Raw genomic sequence first — 27,186 nt, forward strand, 5'->3', positions numbered from 1 at the left:
TGATATGAACAGAATCTGTAGAGGATAGAGAACTGCAGATAAATAGGTAAACAGGCACAACTTATATAGGGGGATTTGTTTCATCTCTGTAGAGGATAGAGAACTGCAGATAAATAGGTAAACAGGCACAACTTATATAGGAGGATTTGTTTCATCTCTGTTGATCACCTAAGGTTAGTCAATTCACTGGGTATACTCTGTGTAAGGGTTTACAACCACTTTAGGCTAACCCTAACACCTAACTATACCCACTGTGGGGATAAACTAAGCCCAAAAATTAATAAACCAATTGACTTTAACCCTATTCCAATCCTGATACTTAACACCTTACCTGCTGCACCTAACACCTATCTTAAACCTTCACCTAACCTTAAGGCCTTGTACCCACGATCAGTCAAAACTGATGAAAACGGACTGAAGGTCAGTTTCAAGGGTTAACCGATAAAGCTGACTGATGGTCTGATGTGCCTACACACCATCAGTTCAAAAACCGATCGAGTCCAACGCGGTGACGTAAAACACAACGACGTGCAGAAAAAAATGAAGTTTAATGCTTCCAAGCATGCGTCGACTTGATTCTGAGCATGCGTGGGTTTGGAACCGATGCTTTTGCGTACTAACCATCAGTTTTGACCTATCGGTTATCAGTCCATCAGTTCAATTTTAAAGCAAGTTCTATTTTTTTGACTGAAGAATAACTGACTGATGGCGCCTACACACTATCTGTTTGGACCGATGAAACGGACCTTCAGTCCGTTTTCATCAGTTCGGACTGATCGTGTGTACATGGCCAAAGAGTCAAAACATACTTTTGTTCTGCAACTTAGGTTACTGTACATTTCATGCATAAGCATGTTGCAACACAGCTCCGGTGCTCATGCATTGCGGTGCACAATGCATGGTAATGTACTACAATGCACTGTGATGTGCTATATCAGGAAAAATACTGCATGTCCATTTTTTTGGACAGTTCTTGTGCATTGGCAGCCTACTTAAAGCATGTAACATGTAACACAATAAACTTTAATGTTTGACATCACGTGTGATAGTCCGTGTGCATTAATGCAACACACAAGAGCAGGCATGTCTGAATGGGCCTTAAAGCAGACCTTGCATTAAAATGCATATATCTTGTTGAGCTCCACTACTTATAATAAAAGCACAGTTAAGGATCGTTAGCAGAAAAAAATGACCTTACATTTTAGCTTCCCAAGAGCATGCCATGGCAAAGAGTAAAGTCACTGGGCTGTTTTCTGAGATCCTGGGAAAGCGGAGTTTCCCAAATCTCATTGGTAGATACACTTGCACTGGGTAGAAGCAAATTTCTACTAGAATTGGGCTCATCAGTGTTCCCAGGTGAAGACCGGGCGACAACAACTCTACCTACAGGTAGTGATCAGAAGTGGGGGTATAAGGAATATTTAGGTTAAAGGAGTTGTAAAGAATTTTTTTTTCACCTTAATGCAATCTATGCATTAAGGTGAAAAAACATCTGATGACGCCGCCCCCCCCCCCCGAGCCCCCGTTTTACTAACCTGACCCCTCGAAAGTCCTGCACTCGGTCCCGAGATCCTCTTCGCCACTCAGCCTGGACGCTGATTGGCTAGAGAGGATGGATTGAGAGCAGCGCAGCCATTGTCAATCACATCCATTGACGCGCCGCGCTATGGCCGCTCACTGCATCACGGGAGCGTGCCCGCAAAGACTCACTACCATGCGAGCGCTCTCGCATGACTGTGGTGAGTTCTTGCGGGGAGGATCAGAGACAGCCGCCGAGGAACCCCAGAAGACGTAGATCGGGGCCACTCTGTGCAAAACGAACTGCACAGTGGAGGTATAACATGTTTGTTATTTTAAAGCAAATTTTTTTTTTCCTATAGTAACCCTTTAAATTAATTTAACGATATGTTCAAACTAGCTAGTAAAATATGTTTCCCAAATTGCCAGTCTGTTTGTGTTTTTTGGTCACCCATATTTTGATCTTCGTGGATAATTTTTGTCTCTTATAACCAGTGGTGGCTGGTGTTTTTTTTTTTTTTGGGGGTGGCAAACAACCACCCCCCTGGTCGGTGGCACCGCCCTCCCACGCCCATGCATGCTGTCAGTCAGGTCACCTGAACTTGACCCCCCCTTTTTACGGGCGGTGGGTCATCCAGCCCCGCACTTACCCCATCTAGGTCATGGATGGGCAGTGGCTTCCATTGCGTCTCCTCCTCCTCTGCATCACGGTGGCTTCTGCTGTGTGTCTCCTCCTCCTAGTCATCCAATAGAATCGCCTGTCCTTTCAGCCAATCGGGTGACCCCCATTCCTGAGTGTTCGGGAGGAAGATCAGTGTGACAATAGCTAATATTCATTATTCACTTTTCACACTGGATGAGCTCAGGGTGCAGTGCTCTGCACCCCGAACCCACCATTTTTTGGAGCCTATTAGACCCTCTGGCTCTAATCATGTACTTAAAAAAAAATTGGAGTCCATGCGTCTGGCACCCTGCGTGTAGATTAGGGGGCCGGATGCATGCATAGGGGGGGGGCGGGACTCGTGCGCCCCTAATGGATGGGCCACCACTGCTTTTGACTATCCTCGAACGCTATTACACTCAGACTGATCCAAATTATACATACAGCATTCTAGAGCTGTTGCCACAGGTTTACTGTGGTAGTGTGTACTACCCTAATAGTAGTGATAACAAACAAGTGTGCCTACACATGTAGACTAGCGCACCAGGAAAAGCATCCTAGCAAATTTTCTGTGTATATCTTTAAGCATGATTTTCCACGTTCATTCATATATTTATTAATTTATTTATTTAGCCAATGCCCAAAAGGATTTGTATGTTTAAAAACTGGAAGGAATCCTAACTATGGCTACACCAGCTTTGATACCTTCAGCTGGGCCTTCCTGTCCCTGTTTCGATTGATGACTCAGGACTTCTGGGAGAACCTTTATATGCTGGTAAGAAAAAATATATATTTTTATTGCTTGTTTTATCAGCCCTGTCATAAGAGTGAGGATTTGGGTACTGACCATCTTCTGAAAATGCCAGTTACCTGGCCATCTCTATATTCAATACTCTGTAAAATATCTCTGTTTTCAATACTATGTGAATCACATGCCTGAAACAAGAATGGAGAAGGTAAAGTATGTGATATCACAAGGTAATGAAGCAAAAGGTTCTCCAAGACAGCTATGAAACTAGCATTTTGAGAAAGGTATTAGCCATTGAAGGTTGTATATTTCCTCCTCACAGGATTCCTTTTCATAACATTTCACTTTCTAATGCACATAATGTTTAATATATTCTTCTGAAATAAACTATTAGAGAGGGAGTTTAATATTATGAGATCCAATATTATCCAGGCAGTAAATATATTTTACAGGAACCTGTTGAATGAAACTTTATTGTCATTTGTTAGCAGTACAGTCTATTACAGTCTATTACCAGCCTTTGACACTAAGCTACAAAACATCTCCGGCTGTGAGGTGGGAAGAAAATCTTTCCCTGTAAACAAACTAACATTTATACGTGGTCTATTTCTAATATGGTGATTCATTATGAAGCCCATTCAGGACAAAGCAACATGTATACTTTAGTCTAGGTTTGCACTATTGCAACCTGCGTGCTATGTGTAGGCAGCCCATTCATTTCAATGGGTTGCTCTACCCATAGAAACACAGGGAAAGAAGTCCCTGTCCCTTTTTTTAAAAACTATGCTGCATTTGAATGGCATGGTGCTGGTAACATGTGGTTGGAGCACGAAAACAAGATGCGGGTACTGATGCATGGGGTGTCATTAAGAATTATTGACACCTCAATGTGTCTGTTAAAGAGCAGCACGTTTCCCCATGGGTCAGGAACGCATGCAATTTTGTGTGCGTTCCTGATCTGCAATAATGTAAACTGAGGCCCCGTACACACGTCCGAGTAACTCGTTTTGCTCGTCGAGTTCTTTGTTAAGCCGCCGAGGATCTCGACAAGCCAACTTTCCTCATTGAACAACGAGAAAATAGAGAACATGTTCTCTATTTGGCCCGACAAGTTCCTCGTCGGCTTCCTCGGCCGAAAGTGTACACACGGAATACAGCTCTGATCGAGTTTCTGGCTGAATTCTGCCGAGAAACTCGGTCGTGTACGGGGCCTCAGAATTAGTCCCCCTTTTCCTCACAGGTTAGGAGGATTTCTTTCCTCTCCGCTACTCTGTTCAGCATCCAAAGTCAAAGGAAACACCAAGTAATTCTAGGTATGGAGGAACACATGACACAATCAAAGTGACAAGGATAGGTCAGTCCACACTGTTACATACTGTAGGTGTCCATAGTCCTGTGTAAGCTATGACTCACAACTTACGTAGGGTGTACCTTTCGATAGTGGTAGTTGAATAGAGTTGGGAGAGGAGGGTGAAAGGGAGGTATGTAAAAAACTAAAAGTTTTTATTTTTATTTTTTTGATCTAGACCCTGCGAGCTGCTGGCAAGACCTACATGATCTTTTTTGTTCTGGTGATCTTCTTGGGCTCCTTCTATCTTATTAATCTGATTCTGGCTGTGGTGGCCATGGCCTATGATGAACAGAACCAGGCAACATTAGAAGAAGCTGAACAGAAAGAAGCCGAATTCCAGCAAATGATGGAGCAGCTAAGAAAGCATCAAGAGGACATTCAGGTAAACTTCTGCAACATTCTGTTAAATTTCAAAACATGTATCCTGATGCTACAATATCCAATGAGCCGTGTTGCACTAGAAAAGATTCAGATGCATGGTGCTTAAGTTGTTGTGTTTGTTGTTCAGTTCCAGACTATTATGTAATATATGAAGGGTCTTCAGAAAGTTTCCCTATTTTTTATATTTAATAAAGTTTAAAAAAAAGTGCAGAAATGTTTTGAAGAACCCCGTACATAACTCAATTTCTTTTTCAATTTTGAGTGACAACAGAAGTTAAGCTGAAAAGCCGCGTTCTCAATCAGTCACAAAATTGAGCAAAGCTTTTCTCCATATACAAATGAAAATATTTTGGGTAGTTCAACTTTAAAGCCCAATTGAACCCTCAATTTAAAAGAGAAATATATATTTTTTCATACTTACCCAGGTGGATGCAGCATCAGTCCAATGCTACATCTTACCCCCCCCCCCCCCCGGCTCCAAAAAAAAGAAAAACAGTAAGAGCGTGTAAGTCCTTTTATCAGCATCTTATTATCAAAAAAATAAGAGATGTATGGGGCTTTTTTTTAAGAATCATGCCTACCTAGGTGGATGCATCGGTCCGATGCTGCATCTGCCCCCTGTTACCTCTAACACTGAGAACCGAGTTATCTAACACCACTGATTGCTTGGTTCTTACAGCTCCTTAAGCAGAGAGCTGCTGACTGCCAGTCACCGGTGTCTGCTCTGCCCCCCTCCTTGCTCACTGGAGCGCTGGGCTGTGTGGGGGTTGAGCAGTCGGCTCAGGCTCCCAGTTGGCGGTCCAGGCATGTGTGCAGGTCCCAACTTCATTGTCACGATCCTGCCAGAACCTAGACCGGCTCTGTGATGTCAGCTGACAGCGGGCTTCAGCCCGCTGTTTGCTGAAAATGGGTCACAGGAGTGCAGAACAAACTGCACTCCTGTGATCCACAGGAGAAGTACAGCCAAACGAGCTTTTGCTGTATATCTCCTTTAATTCAGCTAAATGGATTCCAAGTGCATTAAAATGAAAGGCACTCAAAGTATCATAGTATTTGAGAAGCTACTTGTAGATAAACATTTTCCCTGCCAACATGGTACAGAGAAGGGTCCTTGCTCACTGCGTGGAAGCAGTGGCCCCCCTGCAGAGGTCCAAAATGCCCCCTGCTGAGACTTATAGTTCGGCAATCCACACATCTCAAGCTCCCTTTCACCCTTATCATAAAATCAGCAGTGGCATACTCATCTTGAAATCACTGCCACTTTTTTGACCTTAATAAAGTTTACGGTTAGTACAGAGCATCACAGCTCTGTTATGAGGGCAGCCTTATTTTCGTCAGTAGGAAGAGAACTAAAAATAATGTATTGATCTCTCCATAAGTAATGCTTACGATAATGTCCCTCTAATGCTTGATTGATTTCTGCATTCGGGGAACAAAAAGGTTAATTTAGAGTCATTTTCTAAATAAATTAATTAATATATAAATAAATATAGAAAGTATCAGATACAATGCAATTTAGAAAAGCCACATGATAAGGTGGTTTACAACAAAAACATACTTGCAGTTGCTGTGCATTAAGCCGTATTTGTAAAAATGCAATTGTATTAAAGTGCATGTGTGCCTATACTAATGTACCTTAAAATATTTACATTATCTGAACAAGATATAGACCACTATAGCTGCAAACACTGTGCAGAAATGAATCTTCAATTATCACAACAGAAGTACTCACAATGCATCTCTCCTTGATTTCTATTGAAACACTGAGTTGGCAGAATGTTAGCCATATAATACAAACCAAAAGCAGGTGCTGATCAACCAACTGAAACTGATTATAGAGTATCTGCTGTGATCTCTGAGAATGAAATACTTCAAAGTATAAGCAGCTATAGAGGTCAGTAATGGCTTGTTTTAAATCACTTTTGCTGCTTGGAATATGTGAGTACCTTAAAGATGAACTCCAGGAGAAGCAAATATATTCAAAATACAAGAGGCATGTGTATTCTTATTTGCATCTTGGTGTACTTTGTGTACTTTTTCAGATCTATGCAGCAATATAGTGTGAAACTCTGTGCATAAGCTTCTTGCAATAAAGATCGGTCACTGCTGCTCTCTCTCCTTGTGCAAGGTGACTGGTCTCCGGTGTTTCCAGTGTTTTTGCAGGCAACTTGTAGTGGGTGGGGCCTGCTGGGCCTCTCTCCCAACTCTGCTGTCAGCAGAGGCTATGCATAACACAGTAATTATGTCACTGCTACTGTTGCAAGGTCATATCTTACTTTGCAAAGGCTTTTGCTGAACATAAAGTGGTTAAACACTATGGGGCAGATCCACAAAGATCTGCACCGGCGCAGCGTATCTAAGATACGCTACACCGCCGTAACTTACTTGGCTTTGTTTTAAATCCACAACGAATTTGCGCCGTAAGTTACGGCGGTGTAGTGTATCTCTCGCGGCGTAAGGGCACGGAATTCAAATGCGGCGGGTAGGGGGCGTGTTTCATTTAAATGAAGCGCGTGAACGTAAATGGCGTCCAGCCCCATTCACGGACGACTTACGCAAACAACGTAAAATTTTCAAAATTAGACGCGGGAACAACGGCCATACTTAACATTGAGTACGCCACCATATAGCAGCTTTAACTATACGCCAGAAAAAGCCGAACGGAAATGACGTACAAGAATGCGACGGCCGCTCGTACGTTCGTGGATCGTTGGAAATAGCTAATTTGTATACTCGACGCGGATTAATTGCATCTTAGATCTGACGGCGTATGAAGACGTACGCCTGTCGGATCTAACCCAGATGCCGTCGTATCTTGTTTTGAGGATTCAAAACAAAGATACGACGCACAAAATTTGAAATTACGCGGCATATGAAGAGATAAGCCAGCGTAATTTCTTTGAGGATCTGCCCCTATATTACCAAAAGTATTGGGATGCCTGCCTTTACATGCACAGGTACTTTAATGGCATCCAAGCCCTAGTCCGTATGGTTCAATATTGAGTTGGCCCACCTCTTGCAGCTATAGCATCTTCAACTCTTCTGAGAAGGCTGTCCACAAGATTTAGGAGTGTAACTATGGGAATGTTTGACCATTCTTCCCGAAGCACATTTGTGAGGTCAGGCCCTGATGTTTGACGAGAAGACCTGGGTCACAGTCTCAGCTCTAAGTCATCCCAAAGGTGTTCTATCAGGTTGAGGTCAGGACAGTCAAGTTCCACTACCTCAAACTCGCTCATCCATGGACCTTGCTTTGTGCACCGGTGCACAGTCATGTTGGAACAGAATGTGGCCATCCCTAAACTGTTCCCACAAAGTTGGGAGCATGCAATTGTCCAAAATCTATTGGTATGCTGACGCCTTAAGAATTCCCTTCACTGGAACTAAGGGGCCAAGCCCAACCCCTGAAAAACAACCCCACACCATAATCCCCCCTCCACCAAATAATTTGGGCCAGTGCACAAATTACATGGTCCATAAAGATATGGATGAGCAAGTTTGGGGTGTCCTGACCTCAACCCAATAGAACATCTTTGGGATGAACATTCCTATAGACACACTGCTAAACCTTGTGGACAGCCTTCCCATAAGAGGACAAGACTGTACAATGAGAACAGGGAAGGTGATGCAAACACTTTATTTTGTAGATTGGGGGAAGATTTTGAAACTGAACCTTGAGTAGGGAATGCTTATAGAGTAGCTTCTCCTGCTTCTTGGCTAAAGCTCTAGCATTTTTAAAAGACATTCTATAGTGAGGAAGTGTAGAATTTGCCATTGCCATCCACTCCTTTTGAAAATCCTAGTTATTTGACTTTTATTTGACCTTTATACTAATAAAAAGTCTTAAGTACTTTGTAAACCATGTATGCAAATTAGAAATTATCACTGCCCTATAACTTTACTGATTTGCATGTTTATACCAGGTTAGTTTCTACCAAGTACAGTAACCTTTAGGTAAGGCTGAATATCTGACTCTGTTTGAGGAGCTATGCCTTTCTGACTCAAAATGTCTACATGTTCTATCTAAAATATATAGCATTCTACTGTTTCATGCATTTCCCAATCGTCCTTTTTATATTCGGGACTGGGAGCGAGAATTAGGCAACAGATTGGCCTCAGAGGACTGGGATTAAGCCTTTATTCTAAAGCACGATAGGATATCTGATGGAATCTAATCCAATGGATTTTTTCACCGGATACCCGCTGAAGCTGACTTTCATCAGTATTGCCTACACACCATCGGTTAAAAATCCAATTGTGTCCAACGCGGTGACGTAAAACACTACGACGTGCTGAGAAAATTAAGTTCAATGTTTCTGAGCATGCGTCGACTTGATTCTGAGCATGCGTGGATTTTTGACCTATGGATTTCCCCACAGACGATCATTTTTTTGCATCGGTTTTTTAACCATAAGAAAAATTTAAAACAGGTTCTATTTTTTGTAAAAATTCCTGAGGAAAAAACCAAAGGAAAACACTGCGCTAGTGCGTGATAATTAAATGAAGATAAGTGACAAAAGCAGCTAGTACCTATTGCTCATAATACCCAAAGCAAAAGAAACGTAAATACAAAAGAAGGTACAGCGCTGATGTAAATGAAATAAAAAGTGAATAAACCGAGTAACATATGAAAAATCAAAGAATATGTGATGTGATAAAACAGCAGAAAATATTGAAAAAAGTTTCATATATGTCCAAAAGTGAAAAATGAAAAAAATATGAAAAAAGTTTTTTTGCTGATCCTCCACCAATCAATGATTGAATATAGGTGATAATAACAATATTGAGAAAAATCTGTGAAAAAAGTCCAAAAGTGAAACAAACGAAATTCCTAATCTTCCACCAAGAGAAAACACCCGTGTGATGGTATTTCAATCTGCTTACCAGATCCACTGACCGTTTTTTACGCGGTCAGTAAGAGCCCAGAGATGTTTTAAAGTCCTCTCAAGTGGACTATAAACCAGCAGGTTACACAGATCGAATCATCAGCTGCTCCAAAACTTCAGATACAATGAGGAAGATACGCTCATATATTCAAAGAAAAAGAACAAAAAATAGCTCCATGGTGAAGTACTGTATGTAAGGGTCTTTTAATGAAGAAATAGTTGCACTTACAATTCAGTCGATATTAAAACAGCATGTCATAAATCCCAGCGCGTGCAGCGCGTACTGACAGTCGAATCCTGGTGGCTGTGCTCTGTGTGTATAGCTCTCTCCGTGCGAGCGATGACAAGGTACGCTTAGGCCACTCCTACGTACGTTTTGTCGTAAGACGTCATCGGGGATGGCCCATCCCCGACGACGTCTTACGACGAAACGTACGTTTTATCACATCACATATTCTTTGATTTTTCATATGTTACTCGGTTTATTCACTTTTTATTTCATTTACATCAGCGCTGTACCTTCTTTTGTATTTAAGGTTCTATTTTTTGTTCACCGATGGATAAAAAAACGTTTTCATCAGACGAACCGATCATGTGTACAGGGCTTTACATTTAAATCCACTTCAGCCCCCAATTTACAGGAATACAATTACAAAATCTTAACTAGATGGTATCGCTGCCCGACTTTATTAAACAAGATCAACCCGGTTATATCAGATCAGTGTTGGAGATGTGGTGAGTCAAGAGGTACAAATCTACATGTGTGGTGGTCATGCCTATCAATAAAAACATTTTGGTTGGCTATATTCAAGCTCAGCCATTTGATTAAGGGCAAGGTATGGCCTGAGACCCCTGAGGTTGCTCTCCTCTCCATGATCCTGGGATCGATTGAATCCAAACTGAAGATTCTTGTTGATAGATCTTCAGTCACTGTAAAAATCCCCAATAATACCAAAAAATTGGGATTGGGTAGTGGAAGTGAACAATACTATGGAAGAGATGGTAGCTGTAGCGAATAAAAATCACCCTAAGTTTAGGGAAGCCTGGTCTCCGTAGATGGAATTTCTTGATTCCCCCTCACTCCTATCCTCTATGAGTGAACAGATACTGGCACACCGTCCTTGAAAGTCATACCTAGTCGTTTCCCAGGGTCAGAGACGAAAGACAAAGATACAGATTTTTAATTTTATATTTTTCTTGGTAGCCATGTATGGTTGACTTGCTCTGGAGGACGCTGCTTCAATTTTTCCTTTTCCCTTTTTTTTTTTTATTACCCTGGTCTTCCCCTTACGTTTGGAAAATTGGAAAATGTGGCCTTGATGGTAAACATTTTATTATTATACAATGGTTTAATTTTATGTTTTGCAATAATTGAAGGATAAGAGTGTAAGCTATAAATCATACTTTTAGTAGTCATAGTTGTACCATGTAAATACTATTACTGTGAGCATTTCACATTTTTCTCAATTAAAATGTATTAACCAAATAAGGCTGAATATCTGTTATTCAGTAACACCTTTTTACTTGTTACAGTATTTTTTATAAAGAAGATTAGAAAATAACAATAGTGTTTTTTAATACATAAAAAGTCTTCTTTTATGGTTGTTGTGTGACTATCTTAATCTTCTTATAGGCAGCAGCAATTGCAGCACACGAAGCAGCTATTGGATCCAGAGAGATTAGTGGAGGGACAGGTTATGGAGGCCTGTCAGAGAGTTCATCTCTAACGTCCATGCTAAGCTCCAAAAGTGCCAAGGAAAGAAGAAACAGAAGAAAGAAACGGAAACAAAAAGAACAGGGTGACGAGAAGTGTGATGATGAGAAATTCCGCAAGTCAACATCAGAGAACAGCCTGAAAAAGTTCCGTTTCCCTTTAGAGGGAATGCGGTTGCCCTATGACAAGAAATCCTCCCCCCACCAGGTACTATGGCAGCTCTTCTTATCACACTTTTTCCAAACTAAAGGCTGTACACATGATGAGACTATTGGTCTTAAAAAAAAAACGCATTTGTAGAGATTGTCTGATAATCTATTTCGTAGTACACAGCTTTCGAGAGCCGATCACGACAGTTCATGCTAAATTATCTGAAGGGACACACACAAACATTTTTCTCGTACAATAACAGAACAATTTTTGTGGAATTAGAATGGTATTTATACAAAAAAAATTATGTGACCAAGACCACACATGTTTGGAAATGAAAGCATACATTGAAATACAATACATTTCATCACTTCCAAAGTTTTATTCTGTCTTACGGGGATTTTCATAACTTTAGTAACCTATTGATTTTCAATATGAGACTAGCATGCAAAAAATAAATAAAAAATTATAAGATATTCTCACCATGTGTATTAGGCATTAGTGTCATCCTGTTAGGGTTTACATCAACTTCAATGTCCTGTTGTCACAGATGATAGAGAGAATAAGAAATAATTTAGATGGACATAGTTTTTCACTGTCTGATGTGCCTGTGAGATGCACAGCAAACTCAGGACAACAGATTCCCAATTCCTTCAGTGATGTAGTGTAGAGATGCCATTTTTCTTCACTGCATTTCTATGGGTGCAGCAAGTCATGTTGAGATACATTTGCATTACAGACTAGGCAAAGCTATCACAGTTTTTGCTGCATTTGCGTTTGAGTGCTTGTGTTTAAAATTGGACCTTGCTATAAAATGCAAGTTTTTTTTATATTCTCCAGGCCCCTTCCTCCTGTAAAAATGACCTGTAGTGATTAAATGTAAAATGTACCTCCAAAGAAAAAAGTTTGATTTTATACTTATCTGCCCGAGGCGCCTAGGCAAGGGTATTGTCACACATCCCCCTGCTAGATCCCGGGGGTTACAGAGAAGCTGAAATCTCATGAGAAGATGTTTTTGCAGTGGACTGGAGTATCTTCTTGAAAGATTTGACCTCCACTGCATTCCCCAGGAATCCAGCGATACGGAAGACAGAGGGAAGTAAAAATCAAAGTTTTTCTTTTCAGGTACCCTTTACACCTACTAGTTGCAGATCTGGGGGAGGGTCCCAGACAGTATAAAGGGACCTTGCATTGTACTGCATGGTCTGGGTTAAACAGCACTGTGTTCGGCAAAAGTCAGCATTTGAGTCTGTGTGGCCTGTCTACTGTGTTTCTTTAACTATTATGGTACAGTATTTTCTAACTGACAGCTAACCTTCTTCTACTCATCACCTTGCCTAAATATAACTTACGCTATTTGCCTTTCATTTAACAGTCCCTGCTCGATGTCCAAGAGGGTCTATTTTCACCAAGACGGAACAGTAGAACCAGCCTATTCAGTTTTCGAGGCCGGGGGAAGGATGTGGGATCAGAGAATGACTTTGCGGATGATGAACACAGCACTTTTGAGGACAATGAGAGCAGGAGAGGCTCTTTATTTGTACCTCGCAGACATGGGGAGAGGCGGAACAGCAATATCAGCCAAGCCAGCAAGGCTTCAAGAACCCTGCCGGTGATGCCAGCGAATGGGAAATTGCACAGCGCAGTGGATTGCAACGGAGTGGTCTCTCTGCTGGGTGGACCATCACCAACATCGCCTGCTGGACTACTTCTGCCAGAGGTGATAATAGATAAACCAGCTTCTGATGACAATGTAAGGAAGTTTCAAATAGTTTAGGCATGGTAGCCATTATCGAGTGCTTCCCTCAGGAACACTCCATTATTGGTTGGTCAAGCTTTGAATGTGACTGCTTTTTTGCAATGCCTATAATATACTAACAGCACAATCTACTATAACTTAGCCTATAAACTCCACTAATTATATATTTAACTAACAAGGTATGGTATTGCAGAGTATATATTCCAAGCTTAACAAATGTTTCAAGGCGGTACATAGATAGGGATGAGTTTACATTTCTATAAACTTTCAGGTAAAAACTGGAGATTTCATCAAAATGTTCCCATTTTGACAAAAGGTATTGGAGTCAATGGGGAAGGAAAAAAATAAGAACAATGTTGGTGGCTTTTAAGGGTGCAATGGGCTTTAAATGGTTCCTGAGAATTACGGATGTATGCTGTCATCCTATGCACTATCCTAGACCTATTCTTGTGTCAGTAAACAACCACTCATTAGCCTCATTATTAAAAAAAAAAAAGCTAAAGTCACATTACAAAATAATGATAATTATACAAGAAAGGGAAAAAAATGCAAAAACAAAGCACAGTCAGGCCCTCTTTACATTATGTTACAGCTCATTAAGCTGTATTGCAGTGCACAAACTAGAAAAATACTAGTAGCTTTCATCAAAGCCATCTAAGACAGATTTTTGTCAGTTGAGTTTGCTCAAGGATCCTCTGCATTCAACATTTCTAGCAGAGTGAGATGCTGGTGTCCCTTACTGTGTTCTGTGTTTTTCTCTGCTGATCTCTACAGTGCACAGGGGGTGGTGGAAGGTACCACAGTGGGTGGCCATTCATCTGACACACCTGAAAATTCTTTTACATTTTTTTTATTGGATGTGTTTTACAACAGAAAGTACAAAATATTGTTTTTTCTTCAAAATTGTCGGTCGCTCTTTGAAGCACAAAAAAAAAAAACACGCAGGTGATCAAATACCACCAAAAGAAAGCTCTATTCGTGGGAACAAAGGACATACATTTTATTTGGGTAAAGTGTCGCACAACTGCACAATTGCCAGTTAAAGTAACGCAGTACTGTATCACAAAAAAATGGCCTGGTCAGGAAGGGGGACCCCCTTGAGGTGAAGTGGTTAAAGAAACCCATCAGCTTAAATATATGGGATTTCTGATTTATTTGCTAATGCAAGCTCAACATTGGTATCATTAGAATTGTTTTACTTCTTAGGATCATAGGGCCAGATTCACAAAAGGGATACGATGGCGTTTCTCCTGATACGCCGTCGTATCCCTGTTTCTATCTATGCGACTGATTCATAGAATCAGTTACGCATAGATATCCCTAAGATCCGACAGGTGTAATAGTTTTACACTGTCTGATCTTAGGATGCAGTACCGCGGCCGCCGCTGGGGGGAGTTTGCGTCGTAAACCAGCGTTGGGTATGCAAATTAGGAGTTACGGCGGATCCATGACGGTTTTTCGCGTTCGCTACGTCGCCGCTAGTCTAGTTTCCCATCGCAAAGTTACACTTTTTTTTGGGTGCCTTAACTTTAGTCAGCAAGTGTATTGCTGTCTAAAGTATGGCCGTCGTTCCCGCGTCGAAATTCAAAATTTAACGTCGTTTGCGTAAGCCGTCCGGGAATACGGAAGTACGCTATGCGCGTCGCCGTTCAAAAAAATGACGTCACGGCGGGCAAAGCACGGCGGGAGTTAGGAAACGGAGCATGCACAGTAGGTCCGGCGCGGGAGCGCGCCTAATTTAAATGACACACGCCCATTTGAATTGGCCCACCTTGCGCCGGAGGACGCGGGCGTAGTTTTCATCGCAAGTGCTTGGTGTTTTTTTTAACTGCATGTCAGGGCTCCACCTACAAGATTTCAGTCGGAGTTCACATATTTATAGCCAGATTGTTTCCTTTTCAACACACATATCAGAAAGGTTAAGTGCTTTGAGGCTCAACAGCACAGGAGATCTAACCCCATCTTGATCATGGCTTGGTGATTTTGATTAAACCGAAATGTGGTTTCCATTCAACAAGGTATGGATTTTTTTTTGCACAGTTACATCGATCCAGTGTGGACTTATGTAAGTATACATATGCCATACCTGTGGGACTGCTGCGAAAGTGGGGATTCACTCTAGTAGACACCCTTACTACAATGATCGCTGTTGGCCTCTGGCTCCTGGGTGCCATTTACAGAACACCTCAAGTTTTTCCTAATTAATGAAAGGCTTTCTCTGATTGACAACACAATCTCCATCTCGTTTAATCAGTGAACACTTTGCATTCGTTGAGAAAAATGCCAAGCGAACCCCTGTGTTTGCAGGACAGCCGCAGAAGACAGCAATGATTACTACAGTAGCTGTGACCATAAGGATTTGACAGGTATGCTAGATGCATACTTACATTGGTCCAAGATGGACCAATGTAACTATGCTAAAAAAAAAATCAATACGCGGATTTCAGCTTTAAATATTAGGTATTCAAAATCGTACTTGATTGAGCCTGTAGCTGAGCCTGTATTGTATCTCTCCTGTATCTCTGTCTGTAAAAACCTGGCTTGAGTATTAAAGCTGTTAAAGTATTTTTTAATGAATGATTTTTGCAGGTTTTTACAGTTAGAAAATTGTATTTTACCTTTAATTTTTAATGAATATCACTTAAAATGAACCTGTGACTGGGCTATGGGCATTCAAGTGTGTACATATTCTTACATATTCTTAAAGTGGAACTAAAGCCGCAAATAGTTGCCTCAACTCCAACAATCAAACGTACGCAAGGTCTCCTACCAGTGCGGACATATTCACCTGGCTTCATTGGCTGTTTTAATTGGCCAATGCAAGACGACCTAACTCTTTTGCATGCACAGTTAATTTCTCCTGGTACACAGGCACCGTGCCAAGAATGTACCCTGAGCTGCACGTTGTAAAGAAGACTACAAATAGGTAGGTTAGATTATTTTATTGAAGACGAGACAAAGCATATCCCTCCTGCATGAAAATAGCCTGCCTACTAATAGTTTGTTGATTTAACACTTAAGTTCAACTTTAAGTAGTAAATGGGTTTTAAAACAATCTCAATTGGGTTTCACCAACCTCAGTACCTGCAGACATTGTGGAGTGATTCAACCTTGAATTTTACAACGGAATCACTAAAGTCATTTTCAGCAGCTTAGCTTACCCTGCTCTTCTTAGCACCTTAGGATTTCTGCTGCAAACTTTAAGCATTATGTGTTCCATAGTGACTGCTGATACAGAGATCAGTGAGATCAGTAAGATTTTGTGTAAAAGTTAATTTATTATTTGTTAAGAATATATAAATACATGAATGTTCATAGCTTGGCCACAAGTTAATTTTCAAGTCCAATTCTACCTAGATTACAAATTTGATATGGCAAGTGAAATAAACATCTTTCCAACTCAAACATACTCATAAAGCAGTAGTAAGTCTGCTGCTTGGTAATTTTGCCTACATGTAAGCCTATTATAAGTCTTTTCTGTAAGATATTCATCCTGGTAGCCATTTACGCCACCAGCGCATGCGCTCTAAAGGTCCGGTATACCTTGATGGACCTTCAGAGCTTTGTGCCAGAACTGAGGGCTCCCATGTGCATGCACAGGAGTGACGTCATCGTGGCTCCGGCCAATCACATAGTCAGAGTGCGTGAACAAAGAAGAAAGACCATGGGAAGATGTCAGCCCTCTTAGCTGTGACAGTACAGCACTAAAGGGCTTTGTTTCAAACATGCATACTTGCACATTATGCCATTGCCTTGCAGGTGTTTTTTTTGTTTTTTTTACAACCACTTTAACATCAGATTACAGACAATGATTATCACTCACAGATAAACTATTGGCGATAGTGCAGCATTTATTATTTAGTACACATTCCTTGGGGAATATTCACATTTTGTTGGATGAACTATAGACACAACTGTGAGAAGAACTTTTAAAAGACAATTTAAAGGTTGTATTCCAAACATTCAGACATGTCTACAGAATTCTACATTATCAAGACAAAAAACTAAACTTTTCATTGGGATGAATTTTTTTTTCTTTTTTTAAAGCTTGCAACCGTAATAATATAAAGGCAAAGTCAGGCATTATATTTAAAGCCAACACAGCATTATACCTTCTGCGCAACAATGTTGGGGTCTAGCACAAAATCTTGCAACGCGTCCACTTTACAGTTGTAGAAGTGTACGCACCACACCTAGCAGCCCTCTCAGGACTGGGGAAAGTCCCAACAAAGTATTGGAAAAAGATAAAGAGGGGAGTGTGCACCAGCATAGTGCATTATACCAATAGCCTTTCATGGTTAGTAAAAGTAAGCAATCGACTACTTTTAAACAGAGAAGTAAGCAAAGCTCATCAAAATGGTACACTTGTTCATGCTACTCCCTATGCTCCTGGAGCTTGGGAGGACATCTCCTAGATCCAACCAGCTTATGTATTTTGAGGGTAAACCCTCATCCTCAGAGCCAAAACCTCAAATGTTTGAGATGGTTGGATCCAGGAGATCCCATGCTCCAGGAACATACAGAGTGGCCTGAACAAGTGTACCATTTTGATGAGCTTTGCTTTCTTCTGTGTTTGAAAGTAGTCACTTGCTTACTTTTACAACTTAACAACAAAAGACTATTGGAATAATGCACTAGGCTGGTGCACCCTCTCTTCTTTTATCATTATATTTTAAGCATTAAACTAACAACAAATTAAATGTTGTTAGAAGATGCGGAATTCAATCACCTACCGGCTTCTTTTAACTCTTTCCTATGTAGTTTTCACCCACACTTCCGCCAATTTGGAGACTTGGAACTCTTGTTGCTTCAGCATTGCAGTCTCACACAGCATTTGCTATTATATAAAATAATGAAAATTTTAATAAATCAATTAAAACATCCTATAGCTCCAGCATCAGTGGCTGGGGCATTGACCTACCAAAGACTAGAAAAAAATATCTCTATCGAGCAGAACAGTACTATATTTATGCTAAGTCAATGTTGGCTTTCAGTGCTAAATGTGATTAAAGTGCACATGTGACCTACACAAAGGCAGCCATTTTGTGGAATGAGTGAACACTTCCTAGAAGAAAGGAAGTAACTTCCTGTATACAGTACTTAAGTCCATAAAATGGTGGACTGAAAATACTCTTAAGACATAATGAGCAAGTACAGATTGCAAAGTTATTGCAGATGGCAGTGGCATGCCAACTTTTATTTTGTTATTGGCTGCCTTTTGCTGCATCATAGGTAGAAGAGAACTGCTATTGCATGTGGTAGGCCATGCAGCTGCTGAATATGAAGGCCAAATAGAAACAAATCCGTATTATCCAAAACTGATGATAGCTGCACATGCCGCATGTTGCATGTTGCTGCCAGAATAATTTTAGGAAATGTCTCATTCCAAATGCAGCTTATTAACTTTTATTTTTGTTTATAGGGTACCAACACAGAACATGAGATGAGGAAGAGGAGGTTAAGTTCCTATCACGTTTCTATGGATTTTTTGGAAGATCCAATCCTGAGACAAAGGGCTTTGAGTATAGCCAGCAATCTTACCAACACAATGGAAGGTAAGTTTTTTTCTTTACCACATATGTACAGTACATATATGAACAGGAGTGGGAGGGTGCCATGGGGTCTCATGAATTTATTAGTTTCATTCACTGTCCAAGCACAGGCGGTGCTGCTCCGAGATTAGGCTGAATGCAATAGTGTAGTCTGCAGAAAGTCAAAGACTGGCTATGCTGTTTGGCAGTGTGACTCGATCACAAGGCAAGCTATTTAGGTTTACAAATACTTTCTCAGGCAACACAATTTATAATGTATATTTATTTCAAAAGTATAAATATGATTCTGAAAGAATATTTTTGTAGGCGTGTGTTGGGTGGGGGGGTATGTACCTAATATGGGGAGTCTACAATAGTTTATTTTGTATAAGCTATATCCCTGCCTACATGACAGCTGCAGTGTCTGGTGTAGGGTTGCCGCCTGTCCGGGATTCACCTGGACAGTCCGGGTTTTGAATTGTGTGTTTGGGTTTCAGACCCAAGTACCACAGCCGCCGAGTGCATAGGTGTGCGCACAGCCCCACCCACATACACAGACAGGGCTTGATCTGCTCCTCATACTCCTGCTCCTACCCTTCTGATTGCTCACCCACATTCCAATCCCTGGCTTTCTGTGCCTTGAGAAAAGGATGTGTTGGCTGCATATTTGAAGCTTAGTAACTGGCAACCCCTTTACATCAGAGTCCACAGCATTACCCCTTAAAAATAATATTTTGACATGTGCTACTAAAGTGTTCAGGCTTGGCTTGAAGAAAAGGTGGCAACCCTAGTCTGGTGAGAGAATCAGTTGTGAGAATTGGTAGAAGTCTTCTTGGTATTTTCCTCAGCAGGACTCATTCCATCATAAAACTTTGCTGTTGCTGCAGTGTGCACATAATTCAAACCTTTCCTAGGCGCTTCAGGGTGTACAGTATATAGAAGTTTTTATTATCACTTTCTCCCAGAAAGCTGGAGGTCTTTAAAATCTAACTCTATCCAAAACCAACATTTTAGGCTTCATGTACACAGGCGTATACATTTATGTTGGCAGAACTTTTTTTCACTTGTGTCTTGGTGTTTAAAAGTATTTGTGTAAAAACTCATTCTATTGGCTAGAATATTCATGTTTTCTAGCCAATAGAATACATTTTCATGTATAATTGTGTGTTTATGCACGTTTATAATGCGTTTGCAAGGAAAAGCACAAACATGCTTCTCGGGGGACATGTGCCCGAGCCATTTTTTTTCTGTCCCTGAAAGTTGTGCATAAAATTGAACATTTGCATGTACATGGACATATTAGCTAACATGCAGGTGCATTCAGAGGTGAAAAAAGGCCTTAGGCAGGTTATACAAGGTTGAAATTTGCACCATTCCCTCATCAACACAGACAGTGCTGACAGGGGAATCCCTCCTATCGAGTAATTGTTTGCTCCCGGCGGGGGGCAGTCAGGGGAAGTCGTCAGACAGTGATTATTGCTAGTGGTTTGGGGGCTATAGCAGCCGCTAGCGATAATCAGAAGGGAGTCCTGCAGGCTGGTTTCACCCAAGTTGATTGATCGATCAACTTGGTATATTCAGCCTGCATATTAACAAAACGTTCAAATCTCAGCCGGTTCCTGCTGAACTGGCCGAGATTCGAACCGTGCATGGCCAGCTATAGTTTTTCATGGCCACTGGACAGCTTAATTGCCCAGCATCTTCTATATTTCAGGAATTTGATCTGTGAGATCTTCTAAAGGATGTGCCCAGATTTTTTCTGCTGTTAAAAATCCAGTAAAAATAGGATATTCAGTGGTGTATTTTCTGCAACGTAAAATCAATAAAAAAAAAATGACAAATGAAAAACCATCCTAAAGGCTGTGGCAATATTGGGGCCACAACTGATGGTGTAGAGATCCATCCACAATCCAACGACATGGGTCACAGAAAAAGCCATTACTGATTCTACCCAAAAACTGCAAAGTGGAGCCCGGGCAAGGCATGTACTGCATCCCGACACTTGGTGGTTCCGGTACTAATGTATTAGGTTGAGTGTGCATTAGATCTTAAACATGGCAGGAAATATTCAGCAGTGACCACTGTGTTGCGCATGCACCACTAATAAAAAAAAAAAAATATTATAAAAATAAAATTCAGACAGATAAGGCATTTTTTAGAACATACTTATAAAGTTTTATCTAACAAAAACCACCTGCTACCATTTTTTTTTTGTACTTTACATTTACTATTTTTTAACTTCCCTTCCTTTTAAGAAGCCTTTCTTCATCTTCATTCTGCCTTTCTGGAATATCTGCTGATGGAAGCAGGCTGTCATATACATGTCTTTACACCTTCCAGACACAGAGGAACTAGACTCTGAGTCCTGTAGGCATGTCAGGGCTGGACCCTCATGATGCTGTCATGTCCTATAGAAGGTGTCAGAGCATCATTTCTGCATTTAATGTTAATAGTGTCTAGTGAAGTTTTAATTCCTCCTGTCTTTCTATTAACATGTAATTATAGTGCAAGGTTTTACCATTGAATTGATCACAGAACATGTTAAAGGGTCACTAAAGGAATTTTTTTTTTTAGCTAAATAGCTTCCTTTACCTTACTGCAGTACTGGTTTCATGTCCTCATTGTTAGTTTTTGCTTTGAAGTAGCTGTAATTCTGCTGTGATCTCCACACTTCCTGGTTGCCTGTTTCCTTATAACCATGGTACTGGGAGATTTTCACGGTGGTCTAAGCTGTCATTACTGTGTGTCTAAAACTCCTCAGAACCAATCAGATTAATTTTAAAAACAAAACACTGCCCTGGATTTGTTTGTTTTTGTTCTGTGAGTCTTCCCGACTCACCTCTCACCCGGAACTTCATGTATGTACCTTTAAAACATTATATGATAGATTAAATTCAATTTTTAATCATTTTTAAAAGGAATCAGTTAACTTTTATGTCTCTATACCCAATAAACAGTCATTTCCGCAACAAAAATGTTTTCCTTTAGTGACCCTTTAATGACTGTCCTTTTCAAAATGATGTAGTCCGTCATTTGGACAGGACATTTTGCACAGGCTATAAGGCTGATTAGAAGACTGACACACAAGAGTTAGAATAGGTCAGGAGCTCACGGACGGGATGCGTGGGACGTGATGTGACGTCGCTCACGGAGGGAGGGACCGAGGGCTGTCAGCTGGTCAGGCTGTGCAGGAGACGCCGGGCGGCTGTGATGGAACCGCGGTGTGTGTTGCATGGGGTTCACCGTGACAGTCGCGACTAGTGTTTCCGCCGCCACCATCTGTGAGAACAGCTGTGGATCTCTGGGTCCCCCAAGCCGCCTTTTAGGGGAGAGGGTCGGATGCCAGTGAGCGGTGAGCGGCTGGAGTGGTCTGTGTTCGGCCGCCCCCCTCCCTTCTTCCCCCGGCCCCCGTCCGAAGCTCTGCGGGATATGTGACTTCCACGGGTATGATTCAGCGCACAAGCTGCACCGAGAAAAGGAGCAAGGAGCAGAGAGAGGCTGCAGGATGCAGAGAGGGTAGTTAACCCCCCCAACCCATGGCGACAAAAAAGTAACCCGGAAAAAGCTGGATATACTGAAGAGCAGAAACTGGAGGTACCTAACTATGTACAGATCTGATAAGGAAATCACTCAGCTAAAGTTGTGCTTTACATGTGACAGTCTGGATGCCTGTAAGATGAACTGTGTGTAGTGATATAACATAGAAAGAAGCTGGTGCATACAGGCCCCGGATACCTCGCTGGTTAATGCTCAAACCTGCTTCTTTTGCTCTCAAGTCTGTGTGATACAGAGACAGGGGAGGAAAAATTGTTTATTCATCCAGGGTTCTTAAGAAAGTGAAATAATTGTTTAAATTGTATTTAATACAACTTATTGCTCATTAAGCACAGAGGAAAAATTTATGGAACGGTATAACGGACTGTTGGAGTTGCAAAGCTTGGCGGTTGTGTAAAGCGAAATAGTTGAGCGATCGCAAACACACAAGGTGCGCGGACTTGTAAATCCTCTAGCAGGACCAATGAGGAGTTTCAGTAGCTAAAAGTATATAAACAAATAATACAAGCAGCTTGCCCCTACAGGTGCACCCTTAGATTTTACTGGGCTGAACTGAATACATAAATATTTCAACTGTCAGTGTATACCGACGTATAACCCTACAGTCCCAGCTGAAATAGCAACCCCCGGGACTGGGAAACACACGTCATAGAAGCCGCAAAATAGTTTAATAAGGCGAGATATTGCAGGGGCCGTAAAGGTGCCCCCCGGCCAATTTTCTTGGTTAAACAGCTAAAATAGTGTATCTATAAAGCGGCGTGGGGAGAGCGGAAAGATCAGGGTACACATGATAGCAAGAACAACAAGACTGCAAACTGGGGAAGCGAATAAGAGCGGTAAAAAACATGACGAGCAGAACGACCAAAGCTACGAAGGGCTTGGCCCCAAATATAAACAATAACAGTGCTACAGCTTGTTCCATAAAACAGTATCTGACACAAGATGAAAGTTCAAAAAGTCATGGACTATTAAAACAACAAGAGAAAAGGGATAAGAAGGCAGATAAAAAAAAGATCATAACTCAAAACCCTGCGGAAACACTAGATGGATCCAGGGAAGAAACTATTCTGGAAAGCGAATTAGAGTGTAGCAGAACGGAAGAACAAAGAGCGGATGCACAAATCCCTACAAAAGGGGAAATGTCCGAGATGTTACTACGACTTGAAAATGCCATTAAAGGCGAAATCCATATACTAAGAACGGATCTAGTACACCTTCTATCAGGAGTGGAGGCGATAAAAGAGAGATCAGAGAAACAGGACCAGGAGTCAAAGAATTTAAGGGACCAAGTGAGACAGATGCAACTAAACCAGAGAAATATCCTATATAGGTTGGAAGACCAGGAGAACAGGAATAGAAGACAAAACTTGAGAATCCGAGCGATTCCTGAGGGAAAAGGGGAAGACCTGAGAAAAATTATGAACCACATTTTCAACCCTTTGTTGGACAAAGAGCCAGAGGAACACTTAAAGATCGAGCGAGTTCATCGGATAGGAAAACCCAATAATACAGAAGCAGATCGACCGCGAGACGTAATAGTGAGGCTTCGGCATTACGAGGATAAAGCAGAAATCTGGAAGAAGCTAAAGGGGAAACCGCCCATGGAATTTGAGGGGTTTGAATTACAAATATTTACAGATTTGGCACCAGAGACACTAGCTAGACGGCAGCTATTGAAACCACTCCTGGAGAGGATGATAGCTCAGAACATAAATATAACCGGGGGTTCCCGGAATGCTTAATAGGCACGAAAGAGGGGAGATCAGCGAGATTAAGGTTTCCAAAAGAACTCCTTGGGATTTGTAACAAGCTAGAAATACAGGCTCCAGAGTTACCAGGATGGGTAATAGAGGGAGAGATGGGAGAGGGGGGCGTGGTAAGCTGGGGAGGGGAGTAGCTCCCCCCCTCTTTTCTTCACTCCTCCCATCTTCTCTGTTCTTCCCTAATGATCGGCGCAGGCACACCCTTGTATTTTGAGTGGGGGGAGGTGGAACCTGTGGAACCTGGGCATAGTACTCCCGCTTTCCTGTGTGGGGCCCGGCCTGCCCCCACCCCTCCCAGCGATTGAGGGGGTGTGGCACCTTTGGAGTCCCACTTTGTGAAGGAAGAACCAGTGGAGAAGGTGGTGGTTGGGCCCACTGATGATTCAGAGGCCAGTAGTTGGCCAAAAGGGGGAGGGAGGGTCTGCGTGGGGTGGGGGAAGGGGGACGGGATGGGGAGGAGGGAGGAGAGGGTGGATGGAGGGGGGAAGGGGGATGGGTTGGGGAGGAGGGAGGCGAGGGGGAGGGGAAGGGGGCTACCTCACGGATTTACTAAGTAAGATAGGCAAAACTCACTGGCTGGTGGGGCAAATAACAAAAAAAAGAGGTCCATGAAGAAAGAAATAGGAATAAAAAGAGGGAGAGATGACAGTAATTAAGTTTATGTCCTACAACGTCAGAGGTCTGAATACCCCTACCAAGAGGCATAGGATATTAAGAGAGCTCAGTCGATTCAAAGCGGAGGTAGTCTTTTTGCAGGAGACCCATTTGACCTTGGAATCTAATGTCAAGTTGTACTCCCCAGACTTCCCGACATGGTACTACGGGGATACCGTCTCAAAACGAGCAAGGGGAGTGGCAATAGGCTTTGCGAAAGGGGTACAATTTACCTTGGAAGATAGGTTGATGGATGCTGAGGGAAGATTTATTTTCCTAAAAGGGAAATTAGGGGAAATGGAGTGCACCATGGCGAACATTTATGCACCCAATACGCACCCAATTAAATATTTAAGTGAGATCTTAGGGAATTTCAAGGCAGGAAAAATAATCCTGTCGGGAGATTTGAACTTTTGCATAGAGCCGGAAGTGGATAGCATATCCCGTGTACAGGGGACAAATAACGCACAGCTTAAAAAGATAAAAAGAAAATGCATAGCTGCCAGATAGTTGACATTTGGAGAATACTACACGCAAAACAGCGGGACTATACGTTTTGCTCACCTGTACACGGGACGCACTCCAGAATTGATTATATCATGGTAGATCATTGCCTGCTAGAAATGATTGTAGACTCGAGAATAGAAATAGCATCACTAACATACCACGCCCCTGTGAGCATGACAATCCCTGGCTATCAAAGGCCATTTAGTCCGTGGAGACTGAATGAAGAACTGATTGTTTTCCAAGGAAAAGAGGAGGTGAGTTTGCTGTGGCAAAGTCAGCTGGAAGTGGGAGCGGGTACCTATCATAACCAGGTACCCTCTCCTCCCAAAAGGTGTTAAATGTGGCAGCGGAGGTGGGGAGGAGGCAAATAAGCAAAGTATTGACAAATATTTCAAAATATCAAATCAAATAGTTTTTATAATACCAGGTCAGCCCCCGAAAATGAAATATTTGATCTTCTCTATTGCACCGTGTTAAATCAGGTCATACCCTGTGCTGTGATTCACAAATTAACCGATGAGCAAGGAATAACAAACAAGTCTTTTTGTGGATTCAGATTATAATCCTCATTGTTATTTGTAATATGGCTTTTAATTTACCTGGCTAGTACTGGGATTATTAAATGGCCCCATTAAAATCTTAGGCTGGCCTTCCATTATACAATTTTCTTGTACAAATTTCCCTTAGATTTACTAAAAACCACATAATATGAGGTAACATTTAAACAACCATTTCAATTTGTATCCAGTCAGGAGGCCCTTGTACTACATAGTTGAAGGCAAATTTAAAGGAAATTTTACAGAAATTATACAAGAAAATTGTATAATATATGGCCAGCTTTACAATGTTATGTTTGTTACCTTTTCCTAAACATTAATATACCTTTTACTTTTTTTTCCTAAACAGAAGTATACATATTGTTTAAAAATATACATGTCTTACATGTTCCCAAATATGTTGTTTATTGTGTAATAATTATCTACATTTAGGGCCAGATCCACAACCAGCGGGCGCAACGTAACTTTTGTGATTTTAGTTACACCGCCGCAAATTGTCCAAGTTAGTGCCCGATCCACAAAGCACTTACCTGGAAATTTGCGGCGGTGTATCCTAAATCAGTCTGGCGCAAGGCGGGCCAATTCAAATGGGGCGAGTCCTATTTAAATTAGGCGTGCTCCCGCGCCGGACGTACTGCGCATGCTCCCGACGATATTTTCCCGACGTGCTTTGCGTTACATTACGCCTAGTTTTGTGCATCGCGACGGGTAAAAAAGAGATGCGGCGGGAAAAATAAAAAATTTAAAAAAAAATTGGACAGCGACAAGGGAAAGACGGGTATACTTTTACATGGTGTACTAACTTTACACTTTGTAAAAGCAGCCCTATCTTTGTGACGGCAAACTAACACTTACGGCGACTTCACGAAGGGAAAAACCTTTGTGGATCTCTGTAAGTGCTAATTTGCATACCTGACGCTTGTTTACGACGAGAAATGCCCCCAGCAGCGGCCGCGGTACTGCATTCTAAGATCCGACAGTGTAAAACAATTACACATGTCGGATCTTAGGGATATCTATGCGTAACTGATTCTATGAATCAGCCGCATAGATAGAAACAGGGATACGACGGCGTATCAGCAGATACGCCGTCGTAACCCTTTTGTGGATCTGGCCCTTAATCTCCATGTAGCCTCTTCCGAGACTAAAATATATAATTGTTAGGGATGAGATTCAGAATCGCCCAATGATGAATTTGCTGTGAATTTCTCTGACATGTTATGAACAGGTGATTTTAGACAAATGTTCAATGGGCAAATTTTGATTGCCACTCTCTGCACCATGGCCAACAACCAATAGTAGAGCGTGTACTGCCCCAGACCCTTGCTCTAAAAGGGTTATCTAAAAGAAGCCATAATGCCAGTGTGTAAGCAGATAGGGAGAGATGTCTGATTACACAAGGAATATATAAAAGGGGGGGGGGAACCAATGCGCAAAACCACAACTAACCT

The 27,186-nt window shown here is 41.6% G+C and overlaps 1 protein-coding gene across 4 annotated transcripts in view; it reads left to right on the forward strand.

Moving 5' to 3' along the window:
- Positions 1-27,186, forward strand: part of LOC120944061 (sodium channel protein type 2 subunit alpha-like) — a 199,012-nt gene that overhangs the window by 92,551 nt on the left and 79,275 nt on the right. For 2 of the 4 annotated variants that reach the window (XM_040357836.1, XM_040357835.1), the window contains exons 9-13: positions 2,813-2,954; positions 4,454-4,660; positions 11,179-11,466; positions 12,785-13,162; positions 18,591-18,723. In XM_040357836.1, the coding sequence (XP_040213770.1) occupies positions 2,813-2,954; positions 4,454-4,660; positions 11,179-11,466; positions 12,785-13,162; positions 18,591-18,723 (1,148 nt within the window). The remainder of the gene's footprint in view (positions 1-2,812; positions 2,955-4,453; positions 4,661-11,178; positions 11,467-12,784; positions 13,163-18,590; positions 18,724-27,186) is intronic. The other 2 variants (XM_040357838.1, XM_040357837.1) reach the window with 1 other exon arrangement.

Source organism: Rana temporaria, chromosome 6 (genome assembly GCF_905171775.1).
Source record: "Rana temporaria chromosome 6, aRanTem1.1, whole genome shotgun sequence".
Lineage (NCBI taxonomy): Eukaryota > Metazoa > Chordata > Amphibia > Anura > Ranidae > Rana > Rana temporaria.